This window comes from Elephantulus edwardii, unplaced genomic scaffold (assembly GCF_000299155.1).
Source record: "Elephantulus edwardii isolate Elephantulus edwardi_28Jun2011 unplaced genomic scaffold, EleEdw1.0 scaffold00026, whole genome shotgun sequence".
Taxonomy (NCBI): Eukaryota; Metazoa; Chordata; class Mammalia; order Macroscelidea; family Macroscelididae; genus Elephantulus; species Elephantulus edwardii.
In genome coordinates this window covers 3,389,360-3,410,417 of record NW_006399776.1, presented here as the reverse complement: position 1 = coordinate 3,410,417, position 21,058 = coordinate 3,389,360, and the positions used below count along the sequence as shown (strand labels likewise).

The following is a 21,058-nucleotide window of genomic DNA, read 5'->3' as shown; positions in this document are numbered from 1 at the left end:
GAGCAAACTGAAGCTGTGAACAATCTCAATCTCTTCACCATCCATCCTGATGCTACCGATTGGTCCAGTGGGCTTGCAAAATAAATTTCTAAAAATGGATCTCAGGATGCTCAGATATCAAATATGTAGAATATGTTAATTTTATGGTTCTAGGATAATATTATACTTCTTATGTATACATTGAAGTCAAGAAAGTTGTGAGATAGTAGTCTTTTCCACTCTTGGAAACTGATTTATGTTGTCATAGCAAGCCATTTACCAATTTTTAAAAATAAGAGTTAGTTGTATGAATCTGTAAGCTAAAATACCTTTCTTAGTATTTTGAATTTTAAAAATAATGGTGTATTATTCTAAAATAATTCAATTTCCTGGAAACTCTGTTATGTTTATTGGTAAGGTTTCTCATATAATGTAAAATTTTACAGTTTGATAAGGTATGATGTTTAAAACCTATCAACTGAAAACCTTGTATCTGCTCTTACCTTGGCCCTGCAGCATTGTTAGGGGCATATATTGAGCCAAATGTCAGCTTCCCCTGCCCCAATATTTTACATTCTATCATTCAAAACTACTTGTTTAATGATTTTACCTTAAAAAAAAAAAAAAAACCTACCTTCCTGTCCCACAGAAAGCCTCTGATTCCACAAAGGCCTGCCCAAGCTGGCTGTGCCCACAGGATATGACCTCTGAGTGAGTCTGGCTTGATCATACCTTCTCCATACTTGTAATTCTCTGTGACATCATCCCGCTCATCACTCTGGATGCTCTTTGTGCTGATAAAATTGCCAATAGACTTCGTGTCCTGGTGGAGTTTCTGCTCCTTCCCTGCTTGGACAAGCCAGGACATGCAGTCCGCATTCACCATGGAGAAGGCAAAGGGCGTATCATAGTTCAGATCTATCTCCCCCTCCTTGATGGCTCTGACAGAGGCAGGACCGCAGCAATAGAGACCTGGGGAGAACAGAAGAGCTTCAGTGAGACTGCAGAACCAGAAGAGGCAGGGACAGAGGCAGTGCCTGTGTGGGTGGGTTCTGCCTTCCTTCTAGAGTCTCACCATTACTTGTCTCTTGAGGTGTGGCATCCAGCACCTGCCAGCCTCCATAGCCAGGGGGAAGGTCCTTTCGGGCCATCCAGCACTCATTCCAGACATGGAAATTCCTGTGAGAAATCAAAGCAGTCAGTGAACTAAAGAGAAGACTTTTCTGCTTTCGTTCTTTCTACAGCAAAGCAGAGAGGTTAATAGACCACCCATTAGCAAGAAAGACAGACATAGAGCACAATGCTGTTGTTAGGTGGTGTCAGGTGGACCATGTCTCATGGGAACTTTATCAACAGCAGATCTGAACCTTGTCCTGTCCTCACAACCTTTGGTATGCTCAAGCCTACTGTGATAGTCACTGTGTCTATAGGCTCCCATAGGGCCTCAAAATCCTGGTGGTTCAAATCATGATTGAACTTTTTTTCTGAGAGCCACAACTTGCTGTTCAGAAGAGATTTCCTCTGCCCAATCTGAATGTGAATAGAAAATTAACTTCAGAGTCAACTGAAATGAAAAATACTTCACTTTCTCACTAACAAGTTCCTGTGGCTCTTTTCTTGTGTATATTGATGTCTGTCAGGATTTATGATTTTTGTGTCCCTAATCGAGACTTCAAGTTTCCATGTTCAGAGCCACAGACTGAGAATTAGGTGAAAAAAGTAACAAAGAGGAAAGTCTCAACCCTGGGTGGAGCGCACTTAGGGCAGAAGGGTGCTAAACCACAACCATGGTTTCTTTGTTCAGACCCCTTGGCCTTAACACTGGGGACACCAAGCACAAGGGCTGCAGGATGCATTGAGGACGTAGGAGATGAGGGAGCAGCAGGCTCATACACACAGTTGTTGTTGTTGTTGTTATATGCCCTTGAGTCAGAGTTGACTCATGGCTGACCCTCTAGGGAGTTTTCAAAGGTTGTAAATAGCACAAGGAAAGATTGCCAATCTTTTCCCTGCAGAGCAAATTTGAACAGCTTGCCGTTGGGTTGGCCCACATAATGGGATTTGGCTCTAACTTGAGACCCTAGAAAGCAAGTTGGGAGGGTGTCTCTCACCAGACAGAGTCCTTCTTCTTATTCTCCAGAATCCTGCCTGTGCTATCGTAATACTCGTCTATGATCAGGTTCCCATCTGTGTCGTGGCCAGAGTCAAAGTTGGTGATCACACGGGTGGGGATCCCCAGGCACCTCATCACTGCAGAAAGGCAGAAAAACATGCTGTGGGCTGTGCTCTCCAGAGCTCTGTGGCTTCCTGGGCTTGAGCTCTAGACAAAGAGACATCATTCCCTAGGGATGTCATTGGCATCTGCAGGACGAGTCAGGAGCTCCCTGGGGCACTGGGCTGGTGACATTTCCAAGCTCTTTCCCTATCTTCCTATGTTCCTTTCCTTGAAGCCTGTTGGAGACATTCAGTGCAAAGGTTAGAATGCTTGTTGTTCAACAAGCACTCCCAGAACCAATAGAGAGGGTAGAAAGTCAGTTCTCCCACCATATCAATTACAACTCATAGTAGTCTTATGAAGAGATCTTGCCCTATCCTGCGCCATCCTTACGACCTCTGATATGTGCGAGCCCATTGTTCCAGTCACTGTGTCAATCCATCGTGTCACTCTTTCTCAGCATGGTGTCTTTTTCCAAATACTGGCCCCTGGCCCCTCCTGGCAATATGCCCAAAGTATGTTGTCATTATCCTCCTTTTAAAGGTGAAGAATTAGAGTAGTATGTGACCACATAGGCTGGCACTCAGATTGTAGTCTCATTACTAAGCCTGGGCTCTTAAACTGAGTCTACTTGAGTACTGTGAACACAGGCCAGCATGTCAGCGTTTTCACTTTACTGTATATCCAAGATTTTTCTTATTGTTACATAACTTTCACAAAACAAAGTTTCTACTGGCAGTTATTTTTCATTGTTTTCCATGTATCTCCATTAGAAAGAATCCTGTGATGAATATTTTAGCAGGTAATTATTTGTTTCCTTAGGACATATTCCAAGAGGTAAAATGACTAAGTTAAAAAGTATGGACGTTTTCAAGAGTTTTTGCATACACTACTGTCTTTTGGTTTGGTTTTAAATATTTATACTTTAAAAAAATATTTATACTTTTTATTTAAACCCTGGATGAGATGAATTGATACAGTAACTGAGGCAACAGGGGTAGGTGTGTCGGAATTAATGAGATTAGCTCAGGATAGGGCAGGTTCAGAGCTGTTGTTCACAGGGTCACTATGTGTTGCAGACAGTTCGATAGCACATAACTACAAAGACAATATATTTATTTATGTTTTGTTTTTAGATGCTGTTGAGTCGACTATGACTCAGAGTGACCCTGTGAACAATGGATCTGAACCCTGTGCCATATTCATCATCTCTGATAAATTTGAGTACCTTGCTACAGTTGCTGTGTCTATATACCTTGTTGAGGATCTTCCTCTCTTTTGTGGACCCTCTACCTTTCTAAGCATGACATATTTTTCCAAGGACTAGCCACTCCTAACAACATGCCCAAAGTATGTGAGGCAAAACTACATCATCCTTGCCTGTAAGGAGCACCCTGATTGCACTTTCCCCAAGACAGATTTACTCACAGTAAACATTTAATTGCTTAGTACTTCCTGGAGGTTACTTCTTTTCATTGGAGTAATATATATGTAACAGAATATTTGCCATTTGGCATTTTTATGTGTACAATTCAGTGACACCAATTGTATTCATCACATGTTCGTTATCATTGTTCTCATTATCATTGAATACTATACTCCGGCACAAAGCCTCTCCAGGTGGAGACACACCCCTAGACGCGGCCTGGGATGGGGAGGAGAGAAGCACAAACAATAGTGGTATCTGGAAGTCTCTAGTGACAGGTCTGGACAGGGCCACAAAACTAGGGCAAGGAGTGGGCAGAGCTAAGTGGATTGTAGGTGGAGGTGACACAGGACAAAATAGAGGTGAGGGTGAAGGTTTGAAAAGCAGCCACTGCAGGAAGATGAGACAGGAGAGTGATTCAGGAGGATTGCATGGCACATTTATGCTAAGAGCACTATCAGGGAGAGCTGAGAACAAGCCTCCTCCCAATCTTCCTTCAGCCTTAGAACTTCCTGAATGGACACTTGAAGTGTCAGTGGTAGTGTCAGCATGAGCTAACATAACTCAGTAGGCACTTTTCCACCCCGGCACAGGAAACTGGTCTCCTTGCACTTCAACGTTCTCTAGTAGACCAGACTCTGGGGCTTGTAATTGTTTGTTTATGAACCTGTCTTCCTGAAGGGAGGGATGGTGAATTATTAATCTTTACTGTTATACAGTTATTAACTATATGAGCCAGACCTGTTACAGATACTCAGTGCATTTTTTGCTGATAGCTATGAATGAATAATTTCTTATGAGTCTTTTGCCAATTCTGGTGATTTCTTACTTCAGCATGGCACTGTACTAGTGATTGAATGCTACACTTTTGGTTCCAAATTTGACTGTCAGTAGAAGCTAAGTGATGATGAATACAATTTGTCTTAGTGGCGTAGGGAAACTACAGAGGTGCAAGGATGGTTTCTTATGTAAAGAGTGAAGCCAAGATTAGCTTCAGTGTCAACTAAGGGAAATAAAAGTCATCAGATCTCTGCAGCCCAAATCCTGCACATGCATATGTACAGAGACTTTACTCTTTCTGCCCTTGTTCTGTTTTCCCATAAAGAGTTCATACTGCCTTGAGAGTTCAGCTCTTACTTTTGGGCCCCAAACTCCCACATTTGACTCTTGAGGCTATATGGAGACTTCTTTATCATTCAGAACATCTGCAAATGAACTTGTCTTTCAGTCTAGGCCAGCACCTCTTTCCAACCTTCCATTCAGTCAACATCACCATCGCAAGTGCTAGGTATCATGCCAAGCACCACATACACGTGCATTATTGCCCTTAAACCTCTCCACAACCCTTTGATTACCCTGACTTTAAAGATAAGAAACCTGGCACTTAGAGAGATTGAGGTCACATGGCAGAGAGTGGGAAGCCTGGGCAAGACATAAGCCCATGTTTCTCTGATCTCCAAGTTTTTAACTACCAGGCAATGCCATTCTAACTTCACTGGACCTCCAGCAATCTCCGTGAACCTTCCTTTGTGATAGTCTCATCAACTTCTTGAAGTCATACTTCTTTCTTGTGTGTTTTCATAACACCAGCTACCTATGGCACACATTTCTTTAAGGGATTGAGTTCTGTCTGATTTCATGTATTTGGCATAGTTGTTTAGAGAGGCCCTAAGTTCCTTAGAGAAGGTCTCATACCAGATACTTTTCTTATATTTCTTCAATCAAGCACGGTGCTAAGCATAGATTAGATATGCATTAAATTCTTATTGAAGTGAGTTCCCCTTTGTGAATAAAGTTTTTACAGACTATCAATCTTGGTGACTCACAATTTGACATAGGACTTGGGTGACTCTTTCATTGATAAATTTATGAGAGCCAATTCTGTAATAAAATAAAAATCCATATGATGGATCCACACACACATACATGTATACATTAGTATGCAGGGACACTGGGACAAAGGTAGACAATAGCTCAGAATTAGGAAAAGACTGGAGTGTTATCAAGATCTGTTACCACAAGCTCCCAGTATTAGTCACTATGGCTATTTACTCAGCCATTCAACATTCATTCTACCACATGTTGAGACCATGCTATGAAACAGGAACAAAACAGTGCAACAATGAATGAATGCAAACCCAAAATCTCTGACAATGTTCATTAAAACTAATAAAATTTAATTTAAAAAAAGAGAAAAAAAACAGGAACAAAACAATAACAATAACAAAAAGCCCACCAAACGGAAACCAGCAAGATGCTCTTTGTTTATGGCAGACCTGTGCATAAAGAGTAGGACTGACCCTTTGCCAGCAGTTCCCCAGGCTTTTCTTTTGAGGAGTCTCTAAAGGGATTTGAACTGCCAATCTTCCAATTAGTAGTCAAGTGCTTTAACTGTGTGTGCCACCCAGGGAATCCTGCTATAGATCAACCAGCGGCTTAAATGGATGTTGCTGTTGCTGTGTTACGTGCCATTGAACTGACTACAACTCACGATGATCCTATGAAACAGATCTCAACCCTACCCTATGCTACGCCGTCTTCACATTCTCTGATATGCTCTAGCCCATAATTACAGTCACTGTGTTGATCTAGTTTGTTCCTTTTTTTCCTCTAACTCTTCACCTTTCCAGCATGCTGTCTTTCTCCAAGGACTGGCCTCTCATGACAATATCACCGAAGAATGTGAGATGAAGTTTCATCATTCTTGCCTCTAAGGTATAGTCTGCTTGCAATACTTCCAAGACAGACATGTTTGCTCTTTTGGCAGTTTATATGATATTCAGTACTCTTCTCAACACCACAGTTCAAAGGCATCAGATTTTCTTCAGTCATCCTTATTCATTATCAAACCTTCAGATGCATAGGAAACAATTGAAAATATTATGGTTTGTATCAGTTGCACCTTATGCTTTAAACTGACATTCTTAGTTTTTAGCACTCTGAAGAGGCCCTTGACACCATATTTTTCCAATAAAATCTCTTGACTACTGATACAGTGGGTGTTCACTGTGGATTCAAGTGAAAGGAAGTTATTAACAACTTCAATATTTTCTCCCTCTCTTGTTGTTGCTTATTGGTCCAGTAATGAGGATTTTTTTTGTTTTGTTTTCTGATGTTAAGATGTAATCTATATTGAGGATTGTACTCTTTGATCTTCTTCTTTAAGGACTTCTAGTTTTCTTCACTTTCTACAAGTAAAGTTGTATCACCTACATAACAAATATTATTGATGAGTCTTTCTCCAATTCTCCCACACATTCTTCTTCATATAGTCCAGATTCTTGAATGATTTGCTCAACACACAGATTGGATAAGTACAGAGAAAAGATACAACTCTAAAGGACACTTTCCCTGATTTTAAACCATGCAATATTCCCTTCATCTGTTTGGACACCTGCTTCTTGATCTGTATAGACTTCACATGAGTATATTTCAGTGTTTTGGAATTTTCATTTTTCTCAATGTTATCCATATTTTGTTATGATTTCCACAGTCAAATGCCATTGCATAGTTAGTAAAACACAAGTAAACATCTTTCTGGTATTCTCTACTTTCAGACAAGATCCATATAACATCAGCAGTGCTATCCCTTGTTCCATGATCTCTTCTAAATCAAGCTTGCATTTCAGGAAGTCTTCTGTTGATGTACAGTTTGAATCATTTGCATGTGATATTTTCCAATCATTTCCACATCCTTGGGTCATCTTTTATTAAAAAACAGAAATGCTGGATCAGTTAGTTAGCCAGGTAGCTGTCCTCCAAATTTCTTGGCAAAAGCTAGTGAGCATGTCCAGGGCCAAACCGATTTGAAACGCCTCAATTGATATTCCGTCAATTTCTGTGGTCTTTTTTTTTGCCAATGCCTTCAGTGGAGCTTGAACTTCTTCTTTCAGTACCATTTATTCTTGATAATATACTACTTCCTGATATAGTTCAGTGTCAACCAGTTCTCTTCGGTACAGTGACTCTGAGTCTTCTTTTGATGCTTCCTGGATTATTAAAAATTTTAGCTGTAGAATCCTTTGGTGTGCTAACTGAAAGACTGTATTTTTCTTCCAGCTTAGGAAATGCAAGCATGCTCTTTCTTTTGGTTTTCTAATTTCAGTTGTTTATTTTTTTAACTTCAGCTCTTAAGTAAGTTACATGTATGTGATACAAAAATGAAAGATATTCCCATATTAAAAGATTACAACTTTATTTGTGGTGGCACTGTCCTGATAGTGAACTAAAATGTGCTTCAAGATTTACCATGAAACCTGCCAAGTGGTTCTTTTCCTCCATGTAGAAATGCAGTTCCAAATGTAAAGAAAAATCAGTGCAAAGTTAGAGCTAAATTTATCAAAATGCATTTCATCAGCATTGCTACTATACTTCCAAACTTAAACAGTACAATCAACCTGAAAGTTGGACAATGAATAAAGATGACAGAGGAAGAATCAATGCCTTTGAGTGGTGGTACTAAATATTTATCTCATAGACTACCAAAAGAACAAACAAATATTTGAGAAGCCAACATAGTTAGACTTTTCAGGATAGAGCAGTACTAGAAAGAAGATTGAAGCCAACATAGTTAGACTTTTCAGCATAGAGCAGTACTAGAAATAAGTTATCTGCAGAGATATCTTCTTAAGTCTTTGGATGAATATGGACTACCAAGAAAACAAAAGTCTGCTTTGGAGAGGGTGAAACCAAGTTTCTCCTTGGAAGCTAGGATTTTGAAACTCTGTCTCACGTATTTTGGGCACATGGCCAGGAGGGACCGGTCCTTGGAGAAAGACATCATGCTCAGAAAGATAGAAGGACAGGGCAGGAGAGGAAGACCCCGGATGAGATAAATTAACTTGGTAATGGGGTAGGTATGTCAGAGTCAGTGAAACTACCTGAGGATAGGGCACACTTCAGAGCTGTTGTATAAAGTTACGATGAGTCACAGGTGACTCAACAACATATAACAACAACAACAACAACAACAACAGTATGTGCATGCTTGGGAATAAAATTCCAGAATGCCAGATAAAGATCTGCCAAAAAAAAAACCACACAAAACCCACAAAACAATTGAATGGAAAGACTTCATCATATACAGGGAATTTAGTAGAGTCCTCAGAAGAATTGCAGTATATTACACAAATTAGTTATTAAATGTTCATGAGATTCTATAACAAAACTTAAAAGTGAGTTACTGTGATTTTTCAAGGGACTTACTGATGCATTAAAACAAAGTCCTTCAAATAAATTAAACAGAATCCAGCACACAACATAAAATTCATAGTGACCAGCGTCTAATAAAAAATTACTACATGGCATCCACTTTTTAAACAGCATGGCTCCTGAAACTTCTATGAACTTTGATAAATGTTGATAGTTGTAGAAAGACTTCAGGCTTTTTGTTCATAGGGTTGCTATGAGTCATGCTCAACTCGAAGGCAATCATCAACAACAACAAAAACACATACAAAGAAACAATAAAGTATGGCTCATTCCTAAAAGAAAAGCAATCAGCAGACTCAGATCCAGAAAGGGCAGAGATAATGGAATTTAACAGGCAAGGGTCTCAAAAACTCCTTTAAGTAGTATGTTTAGGCTCAAGAGAAGTTAGAAAAATCTACAAACAAAATGAGAAGAGAAATAGAAAAATCCAATATGTTAAATTTTTAAATGCACTGGACAAATACTACAAAATGATATCATTATGTGCATTTATGAGAACACATTCAAACACATTGCCTATTAAACACATCCAAATATCGGTCTATGGTGGGTGTAGTAAATGTGTATGAGTTATGGAGACGAATGGGAAAATGTAGTTACTTTTTTTTAAAAGAGGAACTTGGAACAGATAGATCTATTCTACTAAAGGCCACAAGAAGAGGAATATAATTAATAAAAACCTAAATAATCCTAGTGAAGAGGGAAAGAAACAAAGAAAATAGAGTGAATTGGAACAAAACTTCTGATCCCCAAGAAGCAGAAATTAAAATATATCTAACTAACAACAGCTAACAATTATGTAAAACTAGTTATATGTCAGATACTTAATCTAAGTGGTAGTTACTCACTAACAAACATCTCTCTGAGGAAAAATTCAAAACAAACCTCTAATATCCCATGAATTAATGGAAAATAATGGTAGAATTCTATGTAAGCAAGGACATCGAACCAAGGAGAGTTTGGAGTGAGATCTAGAGAAAGATTAGCAAAGAAGCTAAGTAATGCTGCTCTCAGAACTTTCTTTGAGAGTTTCCAGCAGTGGGAATGGGGGTGGGGACAATGAGAACAAAGTTTATTGTATTTTTTAAATAATTTTGTTATTTTGTGTGTGTGTGTGTGTGTGTGCTGTCAAATCAGATCTGACTGGTACAGGAAGAGATTGACCCTCCTTTTCCAGCAGAACATCTGGTGGATTCAAACTGCGTACCTCTGGGATTGCAGTGCAGCTTCTTGCCACTAGGCCACCATTGCTCAGGTTATTTTATTTAAGTATAAGTAATTAGTATTTTCTAGAAGCCACTACATGCTTGAATTAGAAGAAACCTTAGATAATATCTACTCTAGTGGTTTTCAAAAAAATTTAAGGGAAGGACCTTTTATGCAAGCCAAATCATAAGTGTGGCCCCTGTCCACTTTGTCCTAGGTGCATGCTGTGAGTTGGAATGTACTTGATAGTAGTGGTCATGGTTTGGTTTTATTGATATGTAATTTACACACCACAAAATTCACCCAATTCAGTGTTAGTACATTCACAGGTTGTGAAACCATCACCACAATCTAAATTCCACAATAAAAAGAAACTTGGAAGGGGAGCTCTGGTGGCCTAGTGGCAAGAAGCTGCACTGCAATCCCAGAGAAACACGGTTCGAATCCACCAGATGCTCTGCCGGAGAAGGAGGCGCAATATCCTCCTGTACCAGTCAGATCTGATTTGACGGTACACGCACGCAAAATAAAAAAAAAAAAAAAAGAAACTTGGACTCATTAGCTTCATTTCCCCCTTATTCCAACCATTGGCAACCACTAATCCACCTTATATCTCTATGGCTTTGTCTATTGACAGTTCCTATATAAGGATTCATACAATATATGGTGCTTTGATACTTACTTATATTTTATGATAATTTTCAGGCCAGAGAATATCACTGTCCGCTCCATAGTGCAAGACATCCAGTCTGCCTTAAAGACCCCAGCTAAGAATTGAGGATCTTAAGCCTGTCATGAGTGGCTAGTCAGGACAGGGAGACCCCAGTGGTCCGAAGCTATAGGTTGCTGGCACTGAGCACCAGAAGTGTTGTGTGCTATAGAGTCAGAACTAACCCATAGCTAAATTTCTGGTGGCTTCTCAGAGGCAGTAAATTGCAAGGGAAGAAGAGATTTCCCATCCTTCTCTCACAGAGCAGCTGGTGGATTTGAACAATGAGCCTTTGGGACTGCCCCCTAAATAGATGTCAAGGTTTACAGTTAAAATTATAACTAAAGAATTCTAAATTTCCCTAAGTCAGTCAACACGCTGCCGTTAGATAACATTGGGAATTAGACTTATAAAGGGGAAAATGAACTTGTTAGATAATAGTTACTTGACTTTAAGCCTCAGTTTTCTTATCTGTAAAATGATAGTAATGGTATTGATTTTGCAGGTATTTGTGAGGCTTAGAGATAATGAAAGTGCCCATGTGGACCTGAAATGCAATGAATTTTGGTTAAATTGCTATCTCTGTTTGTCAAACAGTATAGCTTGGTGGGAAGAAAGTGGCCTTCAGAAACAGCAGATCTGAATGGGAGATGGTGATTCAACTCAATATCCCTCAATATCATGGAAAGAGAACCCATTTTATAAGGCATTCAGAAGATCAATACTTACTACCAAACAATCACTATAACCAGGTTCTAGTGTAAGTCCTGCTACAACGTGTGTTATGTATATGACACAACTTTGCTTTCCAAAACTGAGAAGGATCTGAAGTGTTTGCTGCAGAAGATCAAGGTCTGTAGTCTTCAATATGATTGCAGCTTAGCATCAAGAAAACGAAGATTCTCACCATCAGATCAATTGGCAGCATCATGATAGATGGAGAAGAGACTGAGATTGTTAACACTATCTTCTTGCTCGGATCTACAATCAACATTCTTGGCACCAGCAGTCAGGAAATCAAAAGATGAGTTGCATTAGGAAAGTCTGCTGTCAGGGACCTCTCCAGAGTACTAAAGAGCAATGATCAGACAGTCCAGAGACCAAGGTGCATCTGATTGAGGCCATGGTCTTTTCAATCACTTCCTATACATCTGAAAGCTGACTAATGAATAAGGATAGCAAAAGAAGAATTGATGCTTTTGAACTGTAGTGTTGGAGAAGATGCTAAATATCCCATGCCCTGCTAAAGGAACAAACATATATGTCTTGGATAAAGTGCAGCCACAATGCTCCTTGGAGGCAAGGATAGCAAAAGCTTTGTCTCACATACTTTGGGAATGTTGCTAGGGATATTCCTTGGAGAGGGATATCATACTTAGAAAGTTGGGAGGCAATGAAAGAGAAGAAAACCCTCAATACAATGGACTGGCACAGTGACTGCAGCAATGGGCTCAAGTGTGTCAGAGATGATGTGTTTGACACAAAATAGGTCGTTCTGTTGTTCATAGGGTTGATATGAGTTATGCTCTCCTTGACAGCGCCTAACAACAACATGAACACATTTAATCCTTTCATAAACATACAAAGTAGGTGCCATTATTTCCCTAATGTATATCTGAGGAGAAACTCAAACTCAATTCCAATTCATAATGTACTTCCATTGGGTTTCCAAGGTTGTAAATCACAACAGGAGACTATCCATCTTTTTCCTGTGAAGCTATTGGTGGGTTTGAACCTCTAGAGACATGCATGCAGCCTTTGAATTAGCAGCACAACTCGCTACAGACTACACCATGAATTGAGGCACAAATTATGTGACTTGCCCAAGGTCACCCTTGTCAATGAATTTGAACCCAAGTATTCTGTCTCTATCTAGTACTCACATTGTACACTCTTTAAACTGACAAGGTTTTTTTTTTCTTTCAGCACAGTGTCTGACACAAAATAAGTCCTCAATAAATAGCAACTAATTTAACTGTGAAATACTAATAACATATATGTTTCAACAGCAATATTGGGTTAAGGGATTGGACTAAAGGCTTAACTTTTACTTTGGTGGAGTGTAAATGCTGGATATTATCCATCTTTGTATCCAAGGGTACCTGGGGTACAGTAACTGCTAGAGTAGAAACTCAGTAAGTACTGTTGGATGAATTAAGAAATTTCTTCAAATTGATACATTTTGAAAAATGTGGTGGCCCCTATTAGGGAAGTCTGATGCTGATTGAGCTACAATGGAAGAAGACCATATTGACCTACTTTACCTAATCTTTTGTCTCCTAGATCACTAAAGAAAGGGCCATAAACATTTTCATTTACCTACTCCTGTTGCATAATCTTCATTCACTGACTCTATCTACCTCTCATCATCCAGTTCTAGATGATCATACCCAACACCATAGCCCTCTCCCCTAACCTCACAGCTCCATATACTTGGCCCATTGAACTCCAGGCCTTTCCCTCTCTACCTTGCACAAAATCTATTCTTTGCCTGTAAATCTTGTGTGTTTCTCCAGATCTCTCAGTTCACCTGTGTAATCCGTGGCTTTGAGTAGCATATCTGTTGAACTGGATAATCAAGATAAGATTCTGAAGTTTCAGAGGAGGTGTGAACTCAAGACTTCTTCATCATTAATCTATTAAAATCACTCCCTGTTGGGATTGGCAGAAACCCCCTCATGCCCTTATGAAAGACCTGGGGTGTAATGTCATCTTTGCAGTTTGGCATCCTGGGTTTCCTTCAGGACTGAACTCTGAGAACCCAGAGACATGTTCACCACACACATTGTAAACATGCACACAGATTGTATCAAGCATTGTCCCACACCGGCCTGAAACCTCAATAAACATTGAGTTATGGGTAGATCAGATCTCCCTAAAATGGACTAAGAGAATACCATTAGCAAAAGCCTTACTGGCCTCTTTTCCATAGATAACAACAATAATAATATATACAGATAACAAGAGTAATAACATTCAGATTGTGATGCAAGTCAGGTACACAGATGTTTGTGCCAAAAGCCTGAGAGTTGGCGGGGGTGTGGTAGCTTGGGTGAGAGGTGGACGGGAAGTGAGAATCGTACTCCTTTTCTTCCCTCCAATACGTGACTCATGCCAAGAGTGTCAGTTCCCTCAAGATCTTCTATCACCTCTGTCAGCCCCTCCTTTGGCTTACTCCTCTTGCTGTACACAACCCAATATCCGCATGCCTTATTCTGCCCATATTCTTTTTTCCCCCCTACAGGTTTTCTTCTACTCCTTTCCTACCTTCCTATAATCCCTAACAGCTTGGTCAGAATCAAGCCTCAAAATTCCCTAAACTGGTGACAACTCCACATTAAAGATCACTGTAGTAGCATGTTGTCTTGTTCTGGCCCCTGGCCTGTACGTACGTACCATAACTCAGACTCACACTACCCTCTCACATGCCCATTATCTGTGCCCTAGAGGTACCAATCAGTGTTTAGGTTTCTAATAACTTGGCCTCTCCCCTCATTCCTATCTTGGACCTGGATAATACCCAGTCAGCCCCTTGGGAATATTCTATTGGGTTGACCAAGCTCCGGAAAAAAGGAATCAGGTCCAAGATGGTTCATCTCTGAAATAGACCCAAGTGTGTAAAACCTAAGATCAGTGATGGGACATTTAGCTGAAAAGAATTTTCTTCCAAATTCTAGTGAGAATTCTATAGAGCTGGTATAGGAAAAGCTGAGAATGGTTAATTCAATTTTTTTTTTTTTTACCTTTCTTTGAAACCCTTTCCACTCCTGGTCAGGACTTCTTACCTGTGCACATGACAGCAGCAAAGACCCAGCACTGTCCATAGCGCACTGGCTGGCAACCTGAGGCGTGCCACTGTTTCAGAATGGCCACGCTGCCAGTCCACTCTGCAGGGTTCATGCCATCTGAGTAATTCTCACTCCAATTTCCATTGAGCACGCCATTGTCATCGTTGCTGTTAATCTGAAGAAAAATCACATGTAGCTGCATTAGAAGCATCCCTTTTCTTGCAGAGGATTATTTGGAAGGTCCCATGGGCCCAAGATAAACAGGAGACTTTTGACCAAGGGGCTGACTGTTCAGACAAGTGTTCCACTATTACCTTATGATTTGTTTTCCATCCACTACCAACACTTCCTACCCTCAAGCTGGAGCTTGTCTCTAAGAGGTTTTAAAAATATTTCAAAACAAAGGAAATCTAGAAGCAACCAAACCATTTCCCTAATTGGAGCTAAACTCAGCCTTATGTAATTTGTAATTCATAAAGGTCCAGGTAGTTCAGAGTTCTGTTGAGAAATATTGTTATATACACATTCTGTGTTCATCATCTCATGACAAATGGCTTTGCTAGAGGATCTCCTGTGTCCTGACTCTTTAAACTCCCAAATTTCAGGGGGTAATTGTGTGTGGGCAGGTCTGCCTGGGCAGCTTCCTCCCTCCCTGGACACGCTGGGACCTTACCATGGCGCTCACCACTCTGCTGATGTAGACGGGGCTTCCTCGCAGGGCACAGTCTATGGCTGAGTCAACCTGGAAGTTCAAGCTCTTGTCTAGAAGCTTCAGGCAGATGTCTATGATATTCTCTTCAAACTTCAAAGGGAGATGCAGAGAGGTGAGGCATTCATGCCTGGCACATTAATGTCTCTAAGGAAATACGTGAGCCACCTCGGCTACCTTGCCCAATAATGAAGTAGATTTATAGAATTTTGATCCATTTGAAAGATAAATGTGCCAGACAAACAGTCATTGACTGCACCTCAGGCACATACAGGACTTGAAAACTCTGGGGCCATGACTTAATTGGTTTGTGATCTTTTTGTTTCAAGCTTCTACGTCTGTTGGTTTTGCTTATGTGCTTGTTTGTTTTGTTTTGCCAACAATTTTGTTTCTTGAAAAGTTTCAAAGCGGGAAAGTTTATTTCTCAATCACCTCTACTCAATTTCCACACTTCTAAAGCCCCTGGAGTATTCTTGGTAAAACCACATTGCCTCACCTTCCACCTCCACCTGCTGACCCAGCTCGTGATTGGCAACTACTGCTGAACTGATGGCACTGCTTGCCAAAGCACCCATGATTCAGTGGGACTCTGGACTGACTAATTGTTCATGAGTTATGGAAGCTTCCCACCCAGAGGAGGCTGTCTCCTCCTTGTCTTCCAGGCTTGGCATGAGTGCCACTTCCACTGAGGCCTTGCCTGAGCATTTTTTTTAATCATTATATATGCATTGTTTGATAAGCAACCTATTTATGCCTGAGTCCTCCTTATACTGTGGAGTCAGTGACAGTGTTGTAGTAATTTTTGTATCTCTAGCCTTGTTCAGTGATACAGTGTCTGTCTGTTCCCTCCACTCATCAGATTCAGTTAGTGATGTAGTTGAAGTCTGTCTTTTCTGCCTTAGTGGATACTGTGCTGCTTTCCAGGTCTTTTGATAGTCCTAGATCCCAGGCCTAGTACAGTGCCCAACACATAGCAGAAACTCAATCTTTGTTGAATGAGTATGAATGAATTAACTTATTCTCATGTCTCTGGACAGTAAAAAGAGTTTGGAGACTCCTCTAATGCATCTTCCCCAAGGGCCAGCCTGACCAATTTACTCTCTACATTAAAATGTACAAAGGTTCCATATGTTCTACAAAGCCAAAACTCCAACTTCCTTACAAAGCACAACAGACCCTCCCTGATCTAACCACCACGTACCTCTCTAGCCTCATGTCTCAGTAGCCCCGGCCTTCAGCAATACCAGAGTCCTTGTACCAGTGACAGGTCATATAATTGCTCACCTTTGTGTCTTTACTCAAACTTTCTTTCAGTCTTGAATACTCTTCCTTCCTCTCTTTATTTGGCTAACTCAGTAAATTATCTCCTCTCCCAGAAGTGTCCTCTGATGCCTCTATGCCGAGCTAAGTGTCCTTTTCCTAGGCTCCCCAAACTTCTTATATCCTTCTTTGAATCTTTATATATGCAATTGTTTGATAAGTAACCTCTTTGTGTCTGAGTCCCCCTTATACTGTGGAATCAGAGACAGTGTGTTTTAGTAATTTTTGTATCTCTAGTATGCAGTACCCTGCAGGCACTGAGCGAGCATTCATGTATGCATTTACTGGGTGTGTGTGTGTGTGTGTGTGCGTGTGCGCGTGTGTGTGTGTGTGTGTGTGTGTGTGTGTGAGAGAGAGAGAGAGAGACGGAGAGAGAGGGAGAGAGGGAGAGGGAGAAGGAGAAAGAGAAAGAGAAAAAATGAGCGACCTATGCTCAGAAAGCAGCAGCTGCTCACTTTTGTATCTCACAGATGACAGCAAATTCCTGTCCTGGCTTCTCTTTAACCTCCAATCTGTCTATGATGAATGAATAGTTAGGATGTCAGCTGAGGACAGTAGAAGCTGCCATGTCTTATCTTAGCTGAGCCTAAAGATCACATATATCAAAGTTCTGTCAGATTAAGTCCAGGAGGGGAATCCATAACAAGCTGATAAAAGGTTCTACAAAGACCCCTGGGACATCTCAGTTGGTCTTTTCCCTCATAATCTGGTGCCAGGGCCTAGTCCAGAGCATGCTTCCCCTGCTTGGGCACAGGACTTCCAGATCATCTGCTATGGACCAAGCTTTAAATGAAAGACAGAGATTTACAAAGTCTGAAATTATAAAGTATTAAATGTGTTATTTTTACAAACGAGGTGGTATGTTTTAAAATATATTAGAAAATACAATATAGCAAAACACACACTAAGTCAGTGACAGTGCTTAAGGCAATTTCCTGTTCTAGGTTCCATTTTTGTCACATTTCTTCCAAGAGTGTTTTAAACAGCCACATATTGCCTTTATAATGAAAAGGGCATAAATCAAAACAAACAGATAAAAAGACAACAGTAATTGGGAGGGAAACACAATGCTACTACTCATCAGCTCAGTTTTTCTGAGATGCTCAGAGGTCAAGTGACAAGATGAATATGAGGTGCTGTTCCCTAGGATTGTGAGTGTGAGGAGAGACTAGAAAATAGGATGCCCCTGGAAATGCAGTAAACAAGTAAAAATATCCGATACCCTCACTGTCGTTGTCATCAATATCTCTTTCTTCTTTACCTGAATACTCAGTAGGTTTGTGGTGGGGTATTTTGCCATCCTTCCCCCATAGAGCGTGTTGTCTGACTCAGACATGGTTCACAAAGAACTTCCTATGGATGCTTCTTAGCTCATGTGGTTGCATATCATCATATCTTTCTGGTTCAATTTAGTAACCACTCTTCAGCAGTTCTTGGTGAACCTCAAGTAAGGGGCACATTTCTACCACCCTGCTCCCACTTTCTCATGCCTCTGAGCCCAGGACATGCATAGATCATTAATGGTACTGTGAGTCACCTGTCCGTAGTTCCAGGGACAAGGGCGGATCCAGTTCTTGTTCCCTTGGTAGATGAATCCATAATCATTCATGACATACTCCTGCCTCTGAGGCTCACTGTCCAAATAGACTGCATCTCCTAGGAAACAAGGGAGGAAAGGTATCTTGTCCTTCCTGCACCATTGCCATTCTCAGAAGGTACCACTAAAAACAGACACTGAGTTCTGGAGAGAGCGCTAGATAACAAGGGGAACATAGTGATGAGGCAGGTGTGGATTATGACTCTCACCAATCCCTAACATAAGTGTAGATTCTCCTCGCTTGGAGTCCACGAGAGAGAGAGAGAGAGAGAGAGAGAGAGAGAGAGAGTCAGACATACAGACAGAAAGAGAACAGTTGATTTGCTTTCACCTAGATGGTGAGTGAGAATTCTGAGCCATTGGTGCTGAGAGTGTCAGCCAGGTTTTTAACAGGCTGCCTTAGGATAAAATTGGAGGAAAAGGTAGAGTCAAAATGGATGGGAAGGGGAGAATTCTTAGTCAGGTCAGAGACTTTTAATGACTCTGAAATTCTTTCCACTCTCATCCCCACCCCCTTCTCCGACTTTTCTTTTCACCTTCCCTTCCTGGTTTGTGCTTCATCAATGTCTTTATGTTCTTATGTCTGACTGTGTATACACACACACACACATACACACACGATTTAGAGGACAAACCTGGGGGTACCTAGGATTATAAAAACAGATAAACTAAATGGATAAAGCTGAGGATCTACTCCTGATACCCTACAATAGACAATTTAGGGAAAGGAGAGAAATGGACCTTTAAGCCTTGTTATCGCACATCTCTTCAAAGCCTTATTTACCTCATCTGTAAAATGGGATATTTCTACTACTGTAGTTATTTGGAACAATTAAATGAGTTCCCATATGTGCACATGATTAGTATATCATCTGATTCAGAGTAGATAATCAATAACTATTGTTTTTAATCTTGCTCTCCTTTCTTACCTGCCACGTAAACTAGAGTCCACAAATAATTTATAATACACTGATTAAAGCACAGACAGCTAAGCACTTGGCAGCCAACCAGAAGACTTCTGGTTCAGTCCCACCCTGTGACTCCACGGAAGGAAGCCTGGTGTCTGGCTCCCGTGAAGGTTATATCCAAGAAATAAACCTAGGGGACCGTCCTTCTCTCCAAATGGAGTCACCATACACATCACTTGATCTGATAGCACCTAAGAATATCAAAATATATGTTGCAGACGTTCTCATTTTCTGTAAGAAGTGATACAAATCGGATTTTTTAAAAAAACTTGTGGTGATATCTATAAAAATTTATATTTGAACTTGCAATTTTACTTTTAAAAATATACCCCATAATTATATTCTCAGAATTGTCAAAAGACAAATTCTGTGATATTCACTGCAACTTTATTTTTAAAAAGCAGAGAAATTAAAATATTTTTAAAAGCAAAGAAATAAAGACAAACTAGACACAGCCTGTCATAGTTGTTATTGGTGTGTGCCATCGAGTAGGAACAGACCCATAGCTGACCCTCCAGCAGGTTTTCAGAAGCAGTAAATTGCATGGAGATATTTCCCATATTTCTCCCACAGACATGCCCATAAGTAGAGAACTAGTTCAATACATTGGTGTGGCCATCTGATGGAATAATTGTAACTTATTTAAAAGAATTCTTAAAAGAGAATTTGCCCCAAATAGAATTGTTAAATGGGAAAAAGGAAGTCATTCCTCAGCACACATGGGGGACTGGTTCAGAACACCCACACACAGTGCTACTCCCATCTCTCCACTGTTCCCACATACCTCAGACACAAAAATCTACATATGCATAAGTATCTTACGTAAAATTGTATAGTACTTGCATATAACCTACTCATATGCTTTAAATTATCCTATTGTTGTTGTTATGTGCCATTGAGTTGCAATGAACTCTAGCTTCAGCCCAGGAGGAGATTGTCCATCTTTCTCCCAGGGAACAGCTGGTGGATTTAAATAGCCTGCCTGTGGGCTGGAAGTGCAAGTCTTTACCACTAGGCCTCCAGAGCTCCCTAATCTTTAAATTACTTAAAATAACTAATAGAATAAAAATTATATATATATATATATATATATATAATTTAGATAGATAGATAGATAGATAGATAGATAGATAGATGGATGATAGATAGATAGATACACACACACATATAGCACTTTATGCTCCTTCTTAACTTCAGAGGATAGCTTTGACCACTTAATTGCTCTTTTGGAGCCATTTTTTCAGGAATAAAAGGTACACACAACACAAGTAACGAATGAGAAGCTATGAGAGCAATGCTCAAACAGTGAATGCTGGAGAGAGATTGAGGATCTGGAAATGGTGGAGGTTATAGAGGATAAGCCTACATATCACCTCATCTCACATGCAGTCGTCCCAGGACTTGGCACTGCCAAACTAGCTTTGGTTTTGGGAAATTTCTGATGGTTTTTTTCCCCCAATAGTTTTGATCCAAGGCAGTTGAATCCCAAGGATGTAGAACTTGTAGATGCAGATGGTTGACTGTGTTTAGAATCTCATATGAGGCATTTGATTAGGTATGGAAAAACTTTGTTAAGTTTACTTCAGAAAATGTTACTAGGATTTCCTCTAGGCCTGATAGGCAGAAGGTTTTATATTTTACCTTTAACTTTTCCATTTTAGGAGCTCTGGTGGCTTAATGGTAAGGAGTTGTGCTGCCAACTCAAAGACATGCCATTTTAATCCATTTATTGCTCTGAGGAAGAAATAGACAATCTCCTACTGTATGATTTATAGCCTCTGAAAACCCAGTGGAGGGTTAGTGATGAGTTGGTTCCAGCTTGAGAGCACATAACAACAGTCTTCAATTTTGCCTTTTATTCACTTAAGTCATTCAATAAATATTCAATGTGACATATTGTGTATGTATCATTTTCACAATGGAAAAAAAC

General features: G+C 40.2%; 1 protein-coding gene across 1 annotated transcript in view; it reads right to left on the bottom strand.

Annotated features, from left to right (window-relative positions):
• TGM5 (transglutaminase 5) overlaps positions 1-21,058 on the bottom strand; it is a 37,976-nt gene that overhangs the window by 12,401 nt on the left and 4,517 nt on the right. Inside the window, exons 4-9 of the mRNA XM_006883212.1 lie at positions 18,101-18,219; positions 15,208-15,336; positions 14,532-14,709; positions 2,091-2,229; positions 1,055-1,158; positions 712-951 (exon numbers count right to left, since the gene is read on the bottom strand). Of these exons, the coding sequence (XP_006883274.1) occupies positions 712-951; positions 1,055-1,158; positions 2,091-2,229; positions 14,532-14,709; positions 15,208-15,336; positions 18,101-18,219 (909 nt within the window). The remainder of the gene's footprint in view (positions 1-711; positions 952-1,054; positions 1,159-2,090; positions 2,230-14,531; positions 14,710-15,207; positions 15,337-18,100; positions 18,220-21,058) is intronic.